Below are 16745 nucleotides of genomic sequence, written 5' to 3' on the forward strand. Positions count from 1 at the left end.
TTGTTGAGGGGACTTTAGTCCTTGCTCGATCAACTTCCTTGTTTCAGGAGTGAGGCAGAATGGGCCCAGACAGGTGAAGTGATTTGCCCAAAGCCACACAACGTTATTAACAAAACTGGGCTCAAACCTAGGCTCAGGATCACCAGGTTCCATCCCAAGACAATAAGTCACTATTGTTTTCGTGAAGCTTTTTTCTTTCATTCATTCAGCAGACGTTTATTCAGCTCACACCAGGTGCCAAGCCCTATTCTAGGTGCTCGGGATCAGTGATGACTAAAACAGTCCTCACCCGCTTAAGCTTATGTTTTAGTGAAGGAGACAGACAATGAATATCTAGTAAAAGGTTAGGCTGTGGTATAAGAACCATAAAAAATATGGACCAGGGAGAAGGGATGGAGTTGACAGAGAGGTATTTTTGGCAGAGGTAGTGAGGGAGTCTATTTGTGGGTGTGACGTTTGAGTAGAGGCCTAAATGGGAGGGAGGAGCAAGCCTGGAGAACTGCTCAGGGTGTCAGGTTGATCCCAAGGAGTGCCTGACCTGTCAATGAGCAGTTGGTGTCAGGGTCTCCTGCGGTGGGGGGAGGATATATGGGATGGGGCATGGAATTTAGCCTGTTTCTACCAGTGGTTCACAGTTGCTGTGTCGTTGTCACATTTTGCCTGCTCAGTGCTGTTGAGTGGAAGAAGCCATGCCTCAGATTTCTTCCCTGTAGTTGCTTGGCTTTTGGACCCATGATTTAAATCGTTATCCTTGCAAAGTGCCTTCCCTCGATTTTACAGAACCCTGAAACTTGTGGGGACTTACACAGAGCCACAGGGTCCCCTCCATAGCTCACACTGACATTCCACCAGGAAATCCCTTTCTTTCTGTCTGTTGCATCCCCACCGGGGAATTTGTCCAGATTTCAACTCAAGTGTCGTTCTCTGTGCTGTTTTCCTTCTGCAGTTCTTTGTGATCTCCTTTTGGGTTGCAATGCAAGCATGCTTTCTTTAATCTTCATTCTTTATCAGTTGTGCATCTTTCCCAAATCAGGCAGCTATCAACTTTTATTCTTTCCTTTCCCAGCTCAATAAAGAATCGTAATATGTTCTCCTTTTAGAAATGGTTTGCTAGTTTCTAGCGCTAAAGAGCAAATGGCCAAAGAGATTCCAGTTTCTTTTCAGGGAGCCAACCCAGAGTAACAAAAATTTTATTTGTAAAAAATGACTCTCAAGTATTTTATGACTATTTTCCCCTTGATCCTTCCCCCTGCTGTTCCTTTCCTGAACTAATTTTCTCTAACTTATAAGTGCTATAGGGAAAACTTGTAATTGGCTTCTGAACTCAGTCCTACATTCAACTTCCCTGTTCTTTTCATCGTCTTTTGCTTTCACTCAGGGAGACACTCAGCTCCTTGGTAATCAGTTTTTTATGTATATAAATATAAGGTTAGATTATTTACCCTTTTATCTACTTATGTCGGTTTCTAACTGCCTCCTCAACTGCATTTGTAAGCTTTCTAAAAGGAATGTATAAAATATTTACCCATCTCCTTCATCAATTCTACCTACTTTGAAAAAATCGTCTGTTAAATGTTCCCATCAGAGGCATGGAGGGTGTTTCTCTCTTTCCTCAGCAGCTTTATTGAGGTCACAGCTGTTGATCTCCCAGTGGTACCTGCCTCTGCAGGCCCTCAGAGGCCCTGCTGGCTGCCTCACTCTCTGGGTCTGCTCAGCAGATCCTGTAGCTGTCATGGTGCAGGACAGGACATTTTCCCTGGAAGGCTTCCTTCTTTTATTGTGGTTTTGGCAGTGATGTGGACGTGTTGTCAGAATTCTTGGCTGCTCTGGGACTCCTTGAGTAAATAGTTCATGATTGTAAGGGGTGTCAGTTTACTCAAATCTCTTGGCTAGAAAATTTGTGAAGCTGTTTCTGCAGATTCTGTCAGATTGTGTTCCTTTTTATTTCATTTTCACCTTATTATCATTCCTCTTGCTGCACACCTATTGCTGTGCGAATTTTCAGTCTTCTTTTCACACTGTCCTTCAAGCAGACCATTCAGTCATTTGCACATCCGTTGTGGAATTGGAGTCTGCAGGTGTGTACTTAGGTGTATATCTCTTTCCCTCTTATTTTTCTTACTTTTGATCGCATATTCTCTTTATCCTTTGGCTTAGAAAGTGCATCATCATCCTTAGACTTTACTGATTTGAAAGCCGCTAAGGAATAAATGCTACTTCTCTGAAATGGATTGTTCAATTTTTGCTGTAGCCCAGGCAGTCATTCTTTGGACGGTGGTCTTTTCTGACTGCGGCATCCATGTCGATGCCGTGTTTGCTTTTCTCTGTGCGTTTGGAACGGGGCTGCTTTTTAGTGGTGGTTTTGCTCATCTGACTTAGAGAGCAGCTCTGAACTGTGCTTGCCAGACACTGGTTAATTCTGCTTCCAGGTTTAACCCCAGAGTCTATGGCTTACCTTCCCAGCAAGTGATTAAATGCTTCCCTTTCTCTTCTTAAGGCCACAAGTGCTCGGCCTTTCATCATCAGGCACAGCTGGAGCAGCTCTTTCATCCTTTGGGATCACAAGTGTGTCCTACTAAATTCCATACCGTATCGTCTGGGAGCAGAACCTGGTGCAGAAGATGCATTTACAGAGCTTGGCATTAAGCGTTTTCATGGAAGAGTGATCTGTGTTTCCTCCTGTTTTCATTGCCTTTCTCTTTACTCTCACTCTCTGAGTCTCCTCTGACTTCAGGATATGAAATCTGTTTGGGAACCATCACTTTACAGTTCCACCAACTGACTCCCCTCCAACTCTCGATTCTTCTGGTTCCTGCGTGGGAATTACTGTAGCATTGGCACCTTCTACGTGCCAGGCCCTGCATTCTTGCTTCTTGGGGCACTGTCACGTTGGATCCTCATCAAACCCAGGAGTAGAGACCACTTCTGACTTGCTGGCAGGATGATCCTCGTAGTCATGGTCACACAGCAGAAAGAGGCTCCTGAATGCTGTGCTTTATTTCCAGAGGAGTTGCAATTGATAACTATTTCTACATATTTTGGTGGTTTAAAAAACCTGATTTAAAAAAAGTTATCTTGGGGCCGGCCCCGTGGCTTACGGTTAAGTGCGCGCGCTCTGCTGCTGGCGGCCCGGGGTTCGGATCCCGGGCACGCACTGACACACCGCTTCTCTGGCCATGCTGAGGCTGCGTCCCACATACAGCAACTAGAGGGATGTGCAGCTATGACAAACAAGTATCTACTGGGGCTTTGGGGGGGAAAAGTAAATAAATAAAATCTTTAAAAAAAAAAAGTTATCTTGGTTTCGAGATACAAAAAGGCTTTTTTTTTTTTTTTTTGGTAAGGAAGATCGACCCTGAGCTAACATCCATAGCCAATCTTCCTCTTTTTTGCTGAGGAAGATTAGCCCTGAGCTAACATCTGTGCCTGTCTTTCCTCTATTTTGTATATGGGACACCACCACAGCATGGCTTGATGAGCAGTGCATATGTCCATGCCCGGGATTCGAACCTGCGAACCCAGGGCTGCCGAAGTGGAGTGCACGAACTTGACCACTACGCCACCAGGCCAGCCCATCAAAAAGCCTTGAAATGCTCTCAGCCCTGGACTGCATCCTTTAGACATGAGAAGTGTGCTGATCCAGGCCCTTCCAGCCCTCAGGGCGCATGCTGGCCCTGTGGTGACCCTCGCTTTCTCTGAGAGCCGCAAAGTGACCCCAGGGGCTTCTGGTAGGGTTGTTCACATCCCGGCCTCACATCTACAGGCTGCTGGCAGTGAGGGAGGGGCCTCTCACTTGGGCTGCTTTCCATTGTAGCAGGAGGAAGGAGACATAAAAGCTGTATTTTAGGGGCCGGTCCCGTGGCTTAGCGGTTAAGTGCGTGCACTCCACTGCTGGCAGCCCAGGTTCAGTTCCCGGGCGCGCACCGACGCACTGCTTGTCCGGCCATGCTGAGGCGGCCTCCCACATACAGCAACTAGAAGGATGTGCAACTATGACATACCACTATCTACTGGGGCTTTGGGGAGAAAAAGGGGAAAAAAAGGAGGAGGATTGACAATAGATGTTAGCTCAGGGCCGGTCTTCCTCAGCAAAAAGAGGAGGATTGGCATGGATGTTAGCTCAGGGCTGATCTTCCTCACACAAAAAAAGCTGTATTTTAATGTTACAAAGTACAACATATGATGAGGTAACAGCCTTGGGTAAGTTAGCGACATTGGGTAAGGTATCCTACATACTTTATTTGTGAGATGAATATATTTTCTTTTTTTTTTTTTTAAATACATGATTAGACAGAAAATGCTCTTTTTTTTTTTTTTTTTTTTGAGGAAGCTTGGCCCTGAGCTAACATCTGTTGCCAATCTTCTTTTTCTTTTTCTTTTTTCTCCCCAAAGCCCCAGTACATAGTTGTATATCCTAGTTGTAGGTCCTTCTAGTTTTTCTGTGTGGGACACTGCCTCAGCGTGGCTTGATGAGCGGTGAGTAGGTCCGTGCCCAGGATCCAAACCGGTGAACCCTGGGCCGCTGAAGCAGAACACGTGAACTTAACTGCTGCACCACAATGCCAGCCACTGGGTGTATTTTCTGATTGTCTTTATATTTTTGATTTGTGGATTTGTGTTGCAAATGTTGCAAATATACAAAAGCGAAGTCTTTTGATTGGCATCTGACTGACAATCCTGGGGAAGTGACTGGCTCACCTTGACATAGGGCCAGTCCTGCAGCTTCAGGAGTGGGTCATCTTGGGAGGATGGCTCAAGACGTCACTGACACTGATGCCCGGGCGAGATGTCTGATGCCATTTAGGAGTTAGGGCTTTGTGTTTGAAAGGCATAAGCCTCAGTTCTGTGGCCATTTGCGCATAAGGAAGCCCTCACTTCCTGGTGATGCTAAAGTCATCGTTCATGCAACACGTGTTTCCCAAGCACCTCCTGTGTGTCAGCCCATTTTAGGCACTGGGCATACAACACCATGAGGAAGCGCATCATGGGCTTTGCGCTGACGTCCCCCATTTGTGTGTCTTGGAAGTGGGGGCCACAGCACCTGCATGAGAGAATGGCGGCAGGTCATGCCCCTGGGGAATGCATGCTAAGGACCACTAGGATCCAGCTCCTCCAGGACTTCGAGTGTTGCTAACTCCCATGTGGGTCCACACCTCAAACCCTGTCTTCTTGCACCCAGAGCAGCCTTCCCGACACCCACTGACGCTGGGGGACAAGGCTTTTCAGAAGGTTTGAGTCTTGATCCCTTGGGCAAGTTACTCCCAGCTTGCCCAGTGGTCAGTAAGGGCCCCAGGGAGATGTGATGCTCTTTCTCCAGGCCTCATGTCAGAAAACAGAGAGAGCTGGCAGAGACAGAAGTTGATCACAGACACATCTGGCTCGTAAAGAAGAGATGTCAGTGGGGTCCAGCTCAAGTGTCTACTGAATAGATGTTAACCACACAAAAGTCCCAAAAGGAAAAGGGATAAGAAGCCTTTGGTATGAGGAGACGTTAGGCACATGTAGGCCTAAGCCTGGCGGCACTGGCCAAGGCCCTGCAGAAGTGGGAACGGTGGGGTGCTCCCCAGGCAGTGGGCAGCTGGACATGTCCCTTCAAAGTACACCCACCACAGATGTGCCTTTGTGGGCTGTCTTCACTTCTGGATTTGGAGTGTGCCTTGTGTGGCAGGGAGAGCATCCATGGGCCAGACTTGAAAGGAAGGCTTCTTCTCCCAAGCAGAGGGGTTTCACCTCTTGTCTCATCACCTTGCTCACCTCTGTTGGGGTGCAATGACACACAGATGGAGTCAGCTTTATAACAGGTCACGAGGCGTAGCCAGGCCTGACTTGAAAGCTCAGCTGTGCGTGGCAGGTTTACCTAGCCCGCTCTGCCTTGGCCACCCTAGCCAAGTTGTTGAGAACCAGCTACCCGGAGCTGTGAGTGGAAGGGAAATGCTTCTTGTGTGTGTCAACTCTCTTTATCCACCCTGTACTCTCTCTGAAGGGCTCCCCTTCAGCATGGAGGCCTCACCTGAGGTAGGGCTTGCACATGGTGATTGAGTCATGGAACCACAGAATCTCGGGGTTGGACCAGATCTTAACATGTCCCTAGCCCACCTCTTCACTCACGTGATTCCTCCACGGTGTCCCCTCTTTCCCAATTGGTGCCCTTCAGGAGCTTCTCTTGCTGAACTGCCCTTCGTGGTGGGGAGGAATGGCTTGTGTAGAAAGCAGACTGACTTCTGTGTTTACCAGCTTCATCGACATCACGTGTAGCTGGAGCTGGGCACATCCCTGCTGTCTCCATAGATGGCCTCCAGCTGAGGAGCCTCGCCTATTGGGCCATACTTCTGGCAGCAAGCCCTGGCCCTGTCTCTTCAGGGACCCGGAGCCCCTCCTGTCCCTGCTGCAGGGGGGACTTGGGGGGGGACACGGAGGTTGTCTGCAGAGTGCCTTTTGCCTGGGCTCCACGTGTGCCTGCTTGCGTGATATGTGTATCAGGATCCTGTGGCTCTCTACGTTCTCTCTCAACCTCCCCCTCTCCCACAGCTCCCCCTGCTGGCCCACTTGTGTCGTGCTGGCAACTGGTCTCAGGAACTGCTCGTTCTTTCCCTGTCTCTTTTGCGACTTCCCCAAGGCCTCACTGGCCCCTTCTCCTTCCCTCCTCCCATGCCAGCAGCCCCCGTGGGCCCTCTAGCTCCTCCTTCTCCCATGTTCTCTTTGCTACATTCAGGATGCTCTTAAAACTGGGATCTGATTGGGTGCTTTTGTTTTATGCCTCTGATTGGGTCAGGCTCCAGGGTTGACATCGGGGCGTTCTGACCCCTAGTCACTGCTGCCACATGAGTAGCACAGAGACCCATCCGGCCTTCCAACCTCACCTCCCTGGCCTTCTGTGCCTTTTTCAAGGCTCTTTTCTGCCTGGAGCACCTCCCACTCCCCCTTTGCCTGGGCCCCCCCCCGCCATCACTTCCCACACCCTCACTCTTCAAGGCCCAGCCCCAGACACCCTTTCCCCGTGCTGTTCTCCACAGAGCACGGCAAGTCATGGTCTTCTGTTCAGTTCCAGATTTGCCTTCACATAACTGCCAAGGCTCTGCGAATGTTTGCGGGACAAGAGGGTTGGCGGAAACAGTGTCAGGCATGTGCTTGTGTTCTAGGTGGTCTGATACGGGACCTGACTACTTCCTGTTGGCATGTAGAGCTCCAGGGTACAGTAGTCCTTGAGTGGGAATGTGTCGTTGTCTGAAGCGTGTCCCAATGTGTGTGAGAGAGGGACAGCGAGCTTGGGTCTCGGAATCGTCCCCACCCCCCGGCCAGACTCTGCCCATACTAGTCCTTCCTGAAGCGCTCCTCCCTCCTCTCTGAGGTTAACTTTGCTCATTTCCAAGCAGCTTTTAAATGTTACTTCTCCAGGAAGGACTGATACCCCCAGACCCACTCTTCTCTTGTAATTGATTGCTGTGTCGTGATTTGCTGACTACTGGCATACTGCAGTGAGTGGTACATGGGGGCCCCTCTACGCTCCTTCCCCTTCTGAAGCATTGCCGCTGTAGTGGGAGGGGCTCTGACTCCGGAGCCTGGAAATAGGGAGCCCCTGTCAGTTGGGGAGCACGTGCTCGTTCCCTCTCCCCCAGGCATGTTCTGGTCGCTGGATTGCAGGGAGAGCGAGCCCACCCTCTCAGGCCGAGCAGGCTACCTTCCCTCTTGGCCTGCAGCCTCTGGTGATGGGACAACCTGTGTAAACCCCAAAGTGGAGTCAGTAAGCAGGCACCAAGCGTTTGGCTGAGGATTAATCCTTCTTTCTTTTTTTTCTTTCAGTGGTTGATATCACAGCAAGTATCCTTTTCTTGTTGCTGCTGTTCCCTTTAAAGAATGCTCCATTTGAAAGAAAGGATATATTATAAGCTTGAATCCCCACTGTGACGTTCGCACAGTAGGGTTGAGGCTCTGCCCCACAGACCAGCTGGAGAATCCCTGCTCAGCCATGGCTGCCCCTTTGGCCCAGTGGCCTCTCCTTGGGTGCTGTCCTCCTTATTGTGCCCCAGCATTCAGCTCCACACCCGCCGGCAGCAAGCTCAGGGGTTGCTGGGGAATACATGAACTTGGGGTCTCAGAGCAGGCGAGGATGTGCTGTCCGACCAGCCTCTACAGTGTAAGAACCCTGGCGGTGGCCTTTTAAACTGACCTTTTTTGCAGCATCTGTACTTCCTTAACCTGATGTCACTAGATCCCCCAGTTTGAAGATGTCAAGTTTGAAGCAGCAAGTCTTTTGTCTGAATTATACTGTCAAGAGGTAAGAACATATGGAGGGTTTTGAAAGCAAAGTCCCTCTCCCTGTAGCAAAGGCATGACAAATTGGTGCTGTCAGGAGTGGACTCCCTCCTGGCTTTTAACACTTCTCGTTACTTTCCTACCTCCTGCACCCTGGCATGGGGCGTCTGTGGCTGAGCACTTGCTATTGAGGGCTAGCAGAATCTTTTTCTAAAACATTCTGAAGACTGTTGGAAAACAGCCTCGTTCCTAGGCTAAAGATGATTAGTTCCCGAACAAGTCCACGCAGTTTATCTTCTTAATCTGGTTCCTGATCTCAGGTGTAGCTGAGAATGACCTTTCCTCACTTTGAGCAGCTACGTGTGAGGCTCCCTGGGTGGCAGGGAGTGCGTGCTTCAGGTCCCTGGCCCCCTTTTCTGGTTGCAGAACAAGAAAGATGACAATTGTCATCCACTTTGACTGTTCAGGATTTTGAACTAAAGCTGCTTTCAGGTTAGGTGAGTGAGGTGTTATTTTAAGAGCAATGCAAAAACTTTCCAGTCAGTGAGTCTAATAAAATATCTTTTTCTCTTTTAATAAGGTAAATTGGCAACCCACAAATACTTTGATGAGCATGAACAGGAGTGGCCTTCTGGCGCCACAGCTGCTGCATAAGGAATCCAGCTTGCTTGCTGGCTTGTTTTTTCCTCCCCAAACTTGACTGTTTCCTTTCAGAATTCTGTCGACGCAGCAAAGCCACTGCTGCGGAAAGCGATCCAGATCTCACAGCAGACCCCGTACTGGCACTGCCGGCTGCTCTTCCAGCTTGCTGTGAGTACTGCGGGCCTGGCTGAGACTTGTGGGTGCCTGGCAGGGCTTTGACCTTGGGACACACCTGCCCCGAGTACAAATAAAGGCAGACTCCAGGACACACAGGCCCTCCCCAGGCTGCTGCAGCGAGTGGGTGGAGACGTTTCTGTAAGCTGCTCGTAAGCCGCCTCCGGCCTATGTCCTCAGCAGGCCCCCCAGCACGGGCCTCACTCTCAGCAACCCCCAGGGTGACTGGTAGGAGTGCCCATCTCCCTGGGGCTGACACAGGGCCTTGTCTTCACGTCCCCCTCCTTCTTGGTGCTCCCTTTGGCCTGTGTTCATTTGAATTCAGGGAGAATTTCTTGCCGGTGACCAACTGTGCTTTATAAGAGCTGTGCAGAGATTCCAAGAGACTGACTGTTAGGCAGCAAATGCCCGAGTCAAGCCTCGTCTCCCAGAGCCTTCAGATCAGGGCTGCTGAGGCATCGCCTCACCCTGGGTTCCACATGGTCTCCCTGAACCTCCCATCAACTCCCTTAGACATAGGTGGTGCCCCGGCCCCTGTTTTCTGAGATGCTCAGGTTGGGGGGCTCTCTGGGCTGGGCCTTCTTGCTGCAATGGCAGGGCCAGCAAGCCTAGGGTGACGAGTAGGCTCTACTGTGAGGGGCACCTCTTCTGTCCTGGGCTCTGCCCACACCTCTCCATCACTGGCCGGCCTCCAGCCTCTCCTGTCCTCGACCCAGCCTGCCCACTACCCTGTCTCTCACCCACCCTCCGTGACACAGCCCCATCATCTTCCTGTGCATGCAGTGTGAGCCCTGAGCTGGAAATGCTCCCTGCCCTCTGCGGGAGTCCCTCATCCCAGGAGGATGTGACTCAGAGAATCTCCTGCTGGGAAGAGCTCACCCAGCCAGAGCTCCTGAGGCCTTCCTTCTCACCCCCCAGGCTCACTGCTGCCCCACACGAGCATTGCCTCCTTTAATCCTCCCATGCATACTTGTGCCTTTTGGCAGACGAGGAAGCAGGCCAGGTGGTGAGTCACCTACCTCAAGTCACAGAGTTGGTGGGCTCCATGTGCACACAGGAGCCCAAGTTCTTGACTGAGGCTTTTTAGGTGTCCCTTTCAGCCTATTAAGGCTTCTATGTTTGAAACTCCTGTGGACACCTACCCCTGAGGGAGTCCCTCCCTGTTTGGGGTCCCTCTGGCTATCCGCCTAGTGACGGGCAGCCCTGGAAGTCTGTGCCCATGAGTGTTAACTGCTGGCTTTATGTGCCATTGGGCTTAGATGATGTACACTGTAGGCGAAGTGGAGTTCTGTACCCAAAGCAATTAATGTTGTTGAGATCATTTGGTTAATTTAGCTCAAAACTGACAGGCAATTTTGTTGACGTGTGGGGCAGTTCACTTTAACTTGCCAGCAAAGCAGTATGCTCAGGTACTGTAATGCAAGGAGTTTGGAAGTGAGAGTCATTGCTCTCTCTCCTTTTCAGCAACTGCACACGCTTGAGAAAGACCTGGTGTCAGCCTGCGACCTTCTGGGCGTGGGGGCCGAATACGCCCGGGTAGTGGGATCTGAATACACACGGTAGGCACCTTCTCCCTGCACCCCTTCCCTTCATTCTTGGAGAGAGCTTGGCTTTCTTGATCCTGGACAACAAGTAGAATTGACATTTCAGCATGAAATGGTGGTCACCCTAATGCACGGTAAGAGGCATGCAAATTAAAGCAGTACTGAGATGCCTCTTGCGCCATCAATTCATGATTGGTAGTTAGAGAGTTATAAACCAATGTTACCACACACACATGAAAAAGAAGTTAGAGAGTCTGTTGTGAGCGTGAGGGGCAGCCAGCGTTCTTGGCACTATCAGCACTTGCACGTTTCTAGTATCTCTTGAAATAAAAAGTTTCCGAAGGTTTGCTGGGCCATTCTCCTTCATGGCACAGATGCGAGAGCAGTGCTCACCAAGAATGTGGGCTTCGTGCTTGGCAGTGCTTGTAGGCGACCCCCTGAGTCCCCACTCAGGAGACACCCAGGAGCTTTTAGATGCACAACAGGAGACAGACTAAGTGGATGTTTGTATAAAAGAAGGGACGTAGATTCATATGAAATGCAAAACTACTCAGACCATCTGGAGACTGGTGCTCTGGGGTTAAGGGTCAGGGGTCACAGGCACCAGCACTTCATCTGTTCAGACCTCTAGTCTGTCTCTTTTTTTCCCCCAAAAGAAGAATCCTCTTCAGTAGACAGACTCCAGGCAAGAGTGCTCTTATTCTGTTGTGTGCATTGGGATTCTGGAAAGTTCTATCACACGAGGCCTGAGGTTATCCAATGGAGTTGTTGAGACAAAATGGTCCCCAACTCCGTTCTCTGAGCTCTAGATTTGTGAGCACCTTTGGGGCCATGCAGCTCCCCCCAGGCTGTCTTGTTCCCTGAGCCACCCTGCCTTGGAGTGATGGCTGTCACACAGTCTGGCCCTTCCTGTCCCTCTCATGCTGCAGCCGTCATTGGGTCCATGGTAACACACCTTGCAGGGCATGGGAACAGCTGCTCACCGTGCATGTTCATTCATGAGTGTCCCCAGACAGGCCTCTGTGCCACCGTGGGAGGGCGGCCTGGGTGGGCTCCACCAGGACAAGGCGCTTGCAGGTCGCCTGGCCCAGAACCTTTGACCATGGACATAGGGTCTCCAAGTGAGTGCTTCTGTGTGACAACATGGGAACCTTGACGTGAAGTTCTGGGCCTTAGATTTCAACAGTCAAACAGCAGATGGGTAGATCCTAGAGTCTCCACGCCATGAGGTAACAACAGGGAATGGCGCAGTGGCCTGGAGCATAGACGTCTCTCACCCATGTGACTGTGACCTCCCCACCTCAGTCTCCTCACTTGTAAAATGGGGAGAATGTGCCTACTTGATGGGGTGCTGGCCACAGCACACGAGGACTTTGCCGAGACTGGCGAGACCAAGACTTAGGTGTTGAACAAGCTGGGGGCCTGTGGGCTCTGCACAACCACAGCCCCACAGCCATTTGTAAAGGCAGCAGCTGCCTCCTCGGCTCCCTCACTGGTTATTTTGGCTGTTTTCTGAACAAGAGAGAGAATAGGAATCTCCTGGCCTTGCCACCTGCTGAAGGTGGAGATGGCGGGTGGTGTGGCTGCTGACATGCCCGAGGCTTCCTGAGTTCATCCCCTTAGCCCTCATGAGAACCCAAGGGGGCTCGGCCAGTCCCAAGCGAGGAAGTGGCGGTGTGGAGAAGCCTCTGTGAGGCACAGATTTGGGTTCAGCAGCCCCAGCCTGCTGACTTGCCCCGACTCTGTGCTGTCCACCAACTGGAACCCACAATCTGCTGTGTCAGCGAGAGTGCGATCATGGCAGACAGGCCATCCTGCACCCTGCCCCTCCTCGCTTTCTTTTTTGGGTGTGTGTGTGTGAGGAAGATCAGCCCTGAGCTAACATCCATGCGAATCCTCCTCTTTTTGCTGAGGAAGGCTGGCTCTGAGCTAACATCCACACCGATCTTCCTCCACTTTATGTGGGACGCCACCACAGCATGGCCTAACAAGCGGTGCGTCGGTGCACGCCCGGGATCCAAACCCCGGCCGCCAGCAGCGGAGCACGCCCACTTAACCACTACACCACAGAGCCATCCCCCCTCCTTGCTTTCTGAGTACCCATTTATGCGTTCTGGACTCTTGAACCTCATGACTGTTTAAACCAGGCAAAAAAGGTAAAGAGACATCGAATAGGACAAAGTAGAGCAGTCTTGTAAACAAAACAAACTTCATTGGGGACCTCTAGGGGCTACTGTCATCTGCTTAACTGTTCCCTGAGGTGGCACGTTGGGTCCATGTGAACGTTTGGGGCACAGTCATCCCAGAAGGCTCCTGGGCCTCACAGACTGACTCTGTTTCTCTATTTTCCAGGGCTCTGTTCCTGCTCAGCAAAGGGATGGTAAGTTGAGGCTGGGCAGGATGGGGCCAGTGTGGCAGACATGAGGCCAGGTCCCCTCAGGGTGTGGGCAGACCACCCCCACTTGCCATGGTGTGGCCCCTCGGGCAGCCAAGAGAGCGAAGCTCTGGTGCCCTGGCTGGGTTCAGAGGTGAAACTCAGATTCCAGGTTGTGGGATTTGTGCTGAGGAAGGAGCAGCCTGGGTTGGAGCTGCCTGGACCCGGGTTCCAGCCAGCTTTGTGCCCTTCATATGCAGTGCCAGAGATCCCTTGGCAGGCAGGCAGCCCTATGCACTGGGAGGGGCTCCCAGCATCTGTGCCTCTCCCTCTGTAGCTGCTGTTGATGGAGCGCAAGTTGCAGGAAGTCCACCCACTGCTGACCCTCTGTGGACAGATAGTCGAGAACTGGCAGGGGAACCCCATCCAGAAGGAATCTCTGCGCGTCTTCTTCCTGGTGCTCCAGGTAACCCACTACCTGGATGCTGGGCAGGTATGTAGCGCCTCTCGCAAGAGGGCTGCTGGGGAGTAGGCAGACCATGGGCAGGCCTCTGGCTGAGACAACAGCTCTGTAGTCATCTCCTGACCACAACACGCATCTGTCATTTGGGGCTCAGCTCCTCCTACACGCCCCATCGTGCGTGAGTGCTATGCTCCTGCAGGTACAGGGCGCTCCGAGAGTGGGTCTGTCCTGTTCCTGCCCTCACGGCAGGAGTAGTCGTGGTGTCACACATTCATAGTGCGTGACACGTTCACTAGTGCGTAAACGGTGGAAGACCTCTAAGAACAGTTTGGGGAATCCGTGAGAATAAACCATGAGGATTCTGGCAAGGGTGCCTGGCACGTGACAGGTGCTCAGGCATTGTCTGTCCACCACCCCTTAACTGATGACAGCTTTGTGGGATTCGAGTAGGGACTGATGGGATTGGCCATGTCCGAGACTCAACTCCATAACCGTTGTGTAGTTGGGAGCGGCTGTACCTGTGCGAGGGGGAACACTTTGGCTTTTGAGGCTGGGGTGCTGGGAGGCCAGGTGGAGCCTGGCGGCAGAGAGGGCCCCAGAAAGCACTGAGTGGGCCTCTTATTGGTTAGGGGGTTTCTCGGTTCCCGCACCCACACACACCTTTGCCTGTTGGACCGAATGCCGTGTTCAGCCTATAGGATCCCAGAGCAGACTCTAACGGGGTGCTGACAACGTGGAGATAACCTGTCTCCTGGGACTCAGGGTGGGGCTCCCTGGTGCAGAGAGGCCAGTCTGTATGAACTGTGGCACCTGCAGAGCTCCCAGGCCTGCGAGGCAGCTTCCCACCTTGAGGGTGACTGCTAGCTCCCTGGCCCTGTCCTGCCTCCTCAGGATCACTGCAGGAAAGAGGAAACATGGCTCATGCAGAGTCAGGCCTCTCCTAGGCCTTCATGTCAGGCCCACTGGGTAGTGGCTGAGTCTGAGTCCCACAGATGACCCACCTGGCCCTTCCCCTCGCCCTGAGAGCCAGCTGACCCATTTGGAGGTGGGCTTTCTGCAGGTGGTGGGCATGGCGGGAACCCCCAGGAGGAAGGGGCTCACAGATCACTAGGCAGGCAGAGCCTGTTGAGCCATCACTATGGAGACCTGGCACCAGGTGGCAGTGGGTGGGTGCTCAGGTGTGTGGTGCCACCCACCCACTGTAGGTGAAGAGTGTGAAGCCGTGCCTGAAGCAGCTGCAGCAGTGCATCCAGACCATCTCCACACTGCATGACGATGAGATCCTGCCCAGCAATCCCGCCGACCTCTTCCACTGGCTGCCCAAGGAGCACATGTGCGTGCTTGTCTACCTGGTAAGTCCCCGGAGGGCCAAGATGGGAGGCCAGGCAGGCAAGGAGAGGGCCCGAGTGACCGCTGCCATCTGGTCTTATCGCCAGGTGACTGTGATGCACTCCATGCAGGCCGGCTACCTGGAGAAGGCACAGAAATACACGGACAAGGCCCTCATGCAGCTGGAGAAGCTCAAGAGTAAGTCGACCTCAGCCAGTTGCATGGCTGCAGCACCCCCTGGTCGGTGGCCCGACACCTGCCTCCTGTGCTGGGTCTGAAGGACCCTGAAGTACTGCTGCCCTGAGCAGTTGCCATGAGTCCCTGTTCCGTGGGTCTTGTTACCCCAGTTGTCAGATGGGGCACCCTGGGGTCGGGGCAGAGCAGGCCAGGCCTGGGCTTGATCCTTGATGCCTGGCTGGGGGACTTGTGCCATCTCTGTCCTGTTACCCCCACTGCACAAGATGGCTCTCAGGGTTAGCAGGACTCCTCCCAGTCTGCTGGGAGAGCGGTGCTCAGTTGAAACGGGTGGTGGCTGCTTTTGTCATCTATTATCAATGTTGTGACGGGAATCGTGCTCAGGTTGAGGCCGGGATCAGAACTCAGCTCTCGCTGACCGACAGTAGATCCTCTGGAGGCTATGGGTTCTTCCTGGATGCTCGACTAATCCATCCTGTGGCTACAGGGACCTTTGACTAGCGGGAACCCAGAGCCCCATGTATTCCTGGCTGCCTCACTGTCCCTATTAACCTGCTCATTTGCTCTCTGTGCCCCTATCAGCACTGGTGGGGGAGGAGCCGTCAGAGCCAGAGAACCAAAGCTTGCAGGGACTGGTTCTTTCCCTCTGGCCGAGTTGGGAAAGGGCTGTGCTATCTGATTCCAGCGGGAGGACAGCCGCTCAGTGGCCCCCACTGCTGCCTGAGGCCTGTCGCACGGTCTTACTCCCCTGGGCAACTTCAGCATTTCTAGAACCTGCCGTGACTAGGTGCTCTTGAGCACTCGCTGGGTCGAGGTGGGGTAAGGGTAGAAGACAGATCCCTCCAGGGATTTCTTAGAATAGTCTGGTCACTAAAACCTGGCTGTGAGCCCATCCCCCACCTGGACAGGGAGATGAACCCCCTCAGTCAGGGGTGCAGTGGGCACCGAGCGAGGTGATGGACTGGGTGCTGGGCCAGTGCCCAGCAGAGCAAGTGGCCTCAGACCAGGTAACTGAGGGGCCGATGTGGCAGGAAGCAGGAGGTGGGGCCACAGGTCAGCATCTCCTGTGCCATCTCCTCTGGCTGCGCCCCATGTACTCACCCCCACCTATCACTACTAGTGCTCGACTGCAGCCCCATCCTGTCCTCCTTCCAAGTGATCCTGCTGGAGCACATCATCATGTGCAGGCTTGTCACGGGACACAAGGCCACCGCGCTGCAGGAGGTAAGGCCACCGGGGGCTGCGCACACAGGGTGGGAAGGCTGAGATGCAAGGTTGGAGTTTGCCAGGTCTTGGAGGTCGTCACGTGGGAGAATGTAAGTTTGCCCATTGTATGTCAGCAGGACATTCATCTGTGTCATTTCTCTGTAACTTGGCAGTTCATAACCCTGCACAAGCACAACTGATCAAAGAATCTGATACAAATGTCGATGGGTCTTTCCCTAAAAGTTCTTATGCCCAAGGAACATGGGGTATGGGGATTTGGGGTCCCCTGACAGCGATCCTAGCACCCCTTCTGCCCCACGATCTGTAACCCCTGATGCCCACCTTCCTGAGAGGACATGGGGGCCTTGAGTTGGGTAAAGATGCTTTATTGCTGAGACACATGTTGGAAAGGGAAGAGAAGGTGGGTAACAGACAAGGGTCACCAGCCATGAGGAGGTTAGGGCTGCACTTTGCCCTCACGACGGACACGTCTGCTGGGACTTCGTGCCCAAGTTAGAGTGGGTGGGATGTTGGCACACCCACCAGCTTTGGGGTCTCTCCTCAA

At 52.6% G+C, this 16745-nt stretch overlaps 1 protein-coding gene across 3 annotated transcripts in view; it reads left to right on the top strand.

The window, feature by feature from the left end:
• Window positions 1-16745, top strand: part of MAU2 (MAU2 sister chromatid cohesion factor) — a 29527-nt gene that overhangs the window by 1743 nt on the left and 11039 nt on the right. For 2 of the 3 annotated variants that reach the window (XM_058563879.1, XM_058563880.1), the window contains exons 2-10: window positions 7801-7818; window positions 8210-8275; window positions 8968-9063; window positions 10534-10628; window positions 12966-12993; window positions 13325-13480; window positions 14656-14802; window positions 14887-14977; window positions 16095-16198. In XM_058563879.1, the coding sequence (XP_058419862.1) occupies window positions 7801-7818; window positions 8210-8275; window positions 8968-9063; window positions 10534-10628; window positions 12966-12993; window positions 13325-13480; window positions 14656-14802; window positions 14887-14977; window positions 16095-16198 (801 nt within the window). The remainder of the gene's footprint in view (window positions 1-7800; window positions 7819-8209; window positions 8276-8967; window positions 9064-10533; window positions 10629-12965; window positions 12994-13324; window positions 13481-14655; window positions 14803-14886; window positions 14978-16094; window positions 16199-16745) is intronic. The other variant, XM_058563881.1, reaches the window with a different exon arrangement.

Source organism: Diceros bicornis, chromosome 20, assembly GCF_020826845.1.
Source record: "Diceros bicornis minor isolate mBicDic1 chromosome 20, mDicBic1.mat.cur, whole genome shotgun sequence".
NCBI classification, from domain to species: Eukaryota; Metazoa; Chordata; class Mammalia; order Perissodactyla; family Rhinocerotidae; genus Diceros; species Diceros bicornis.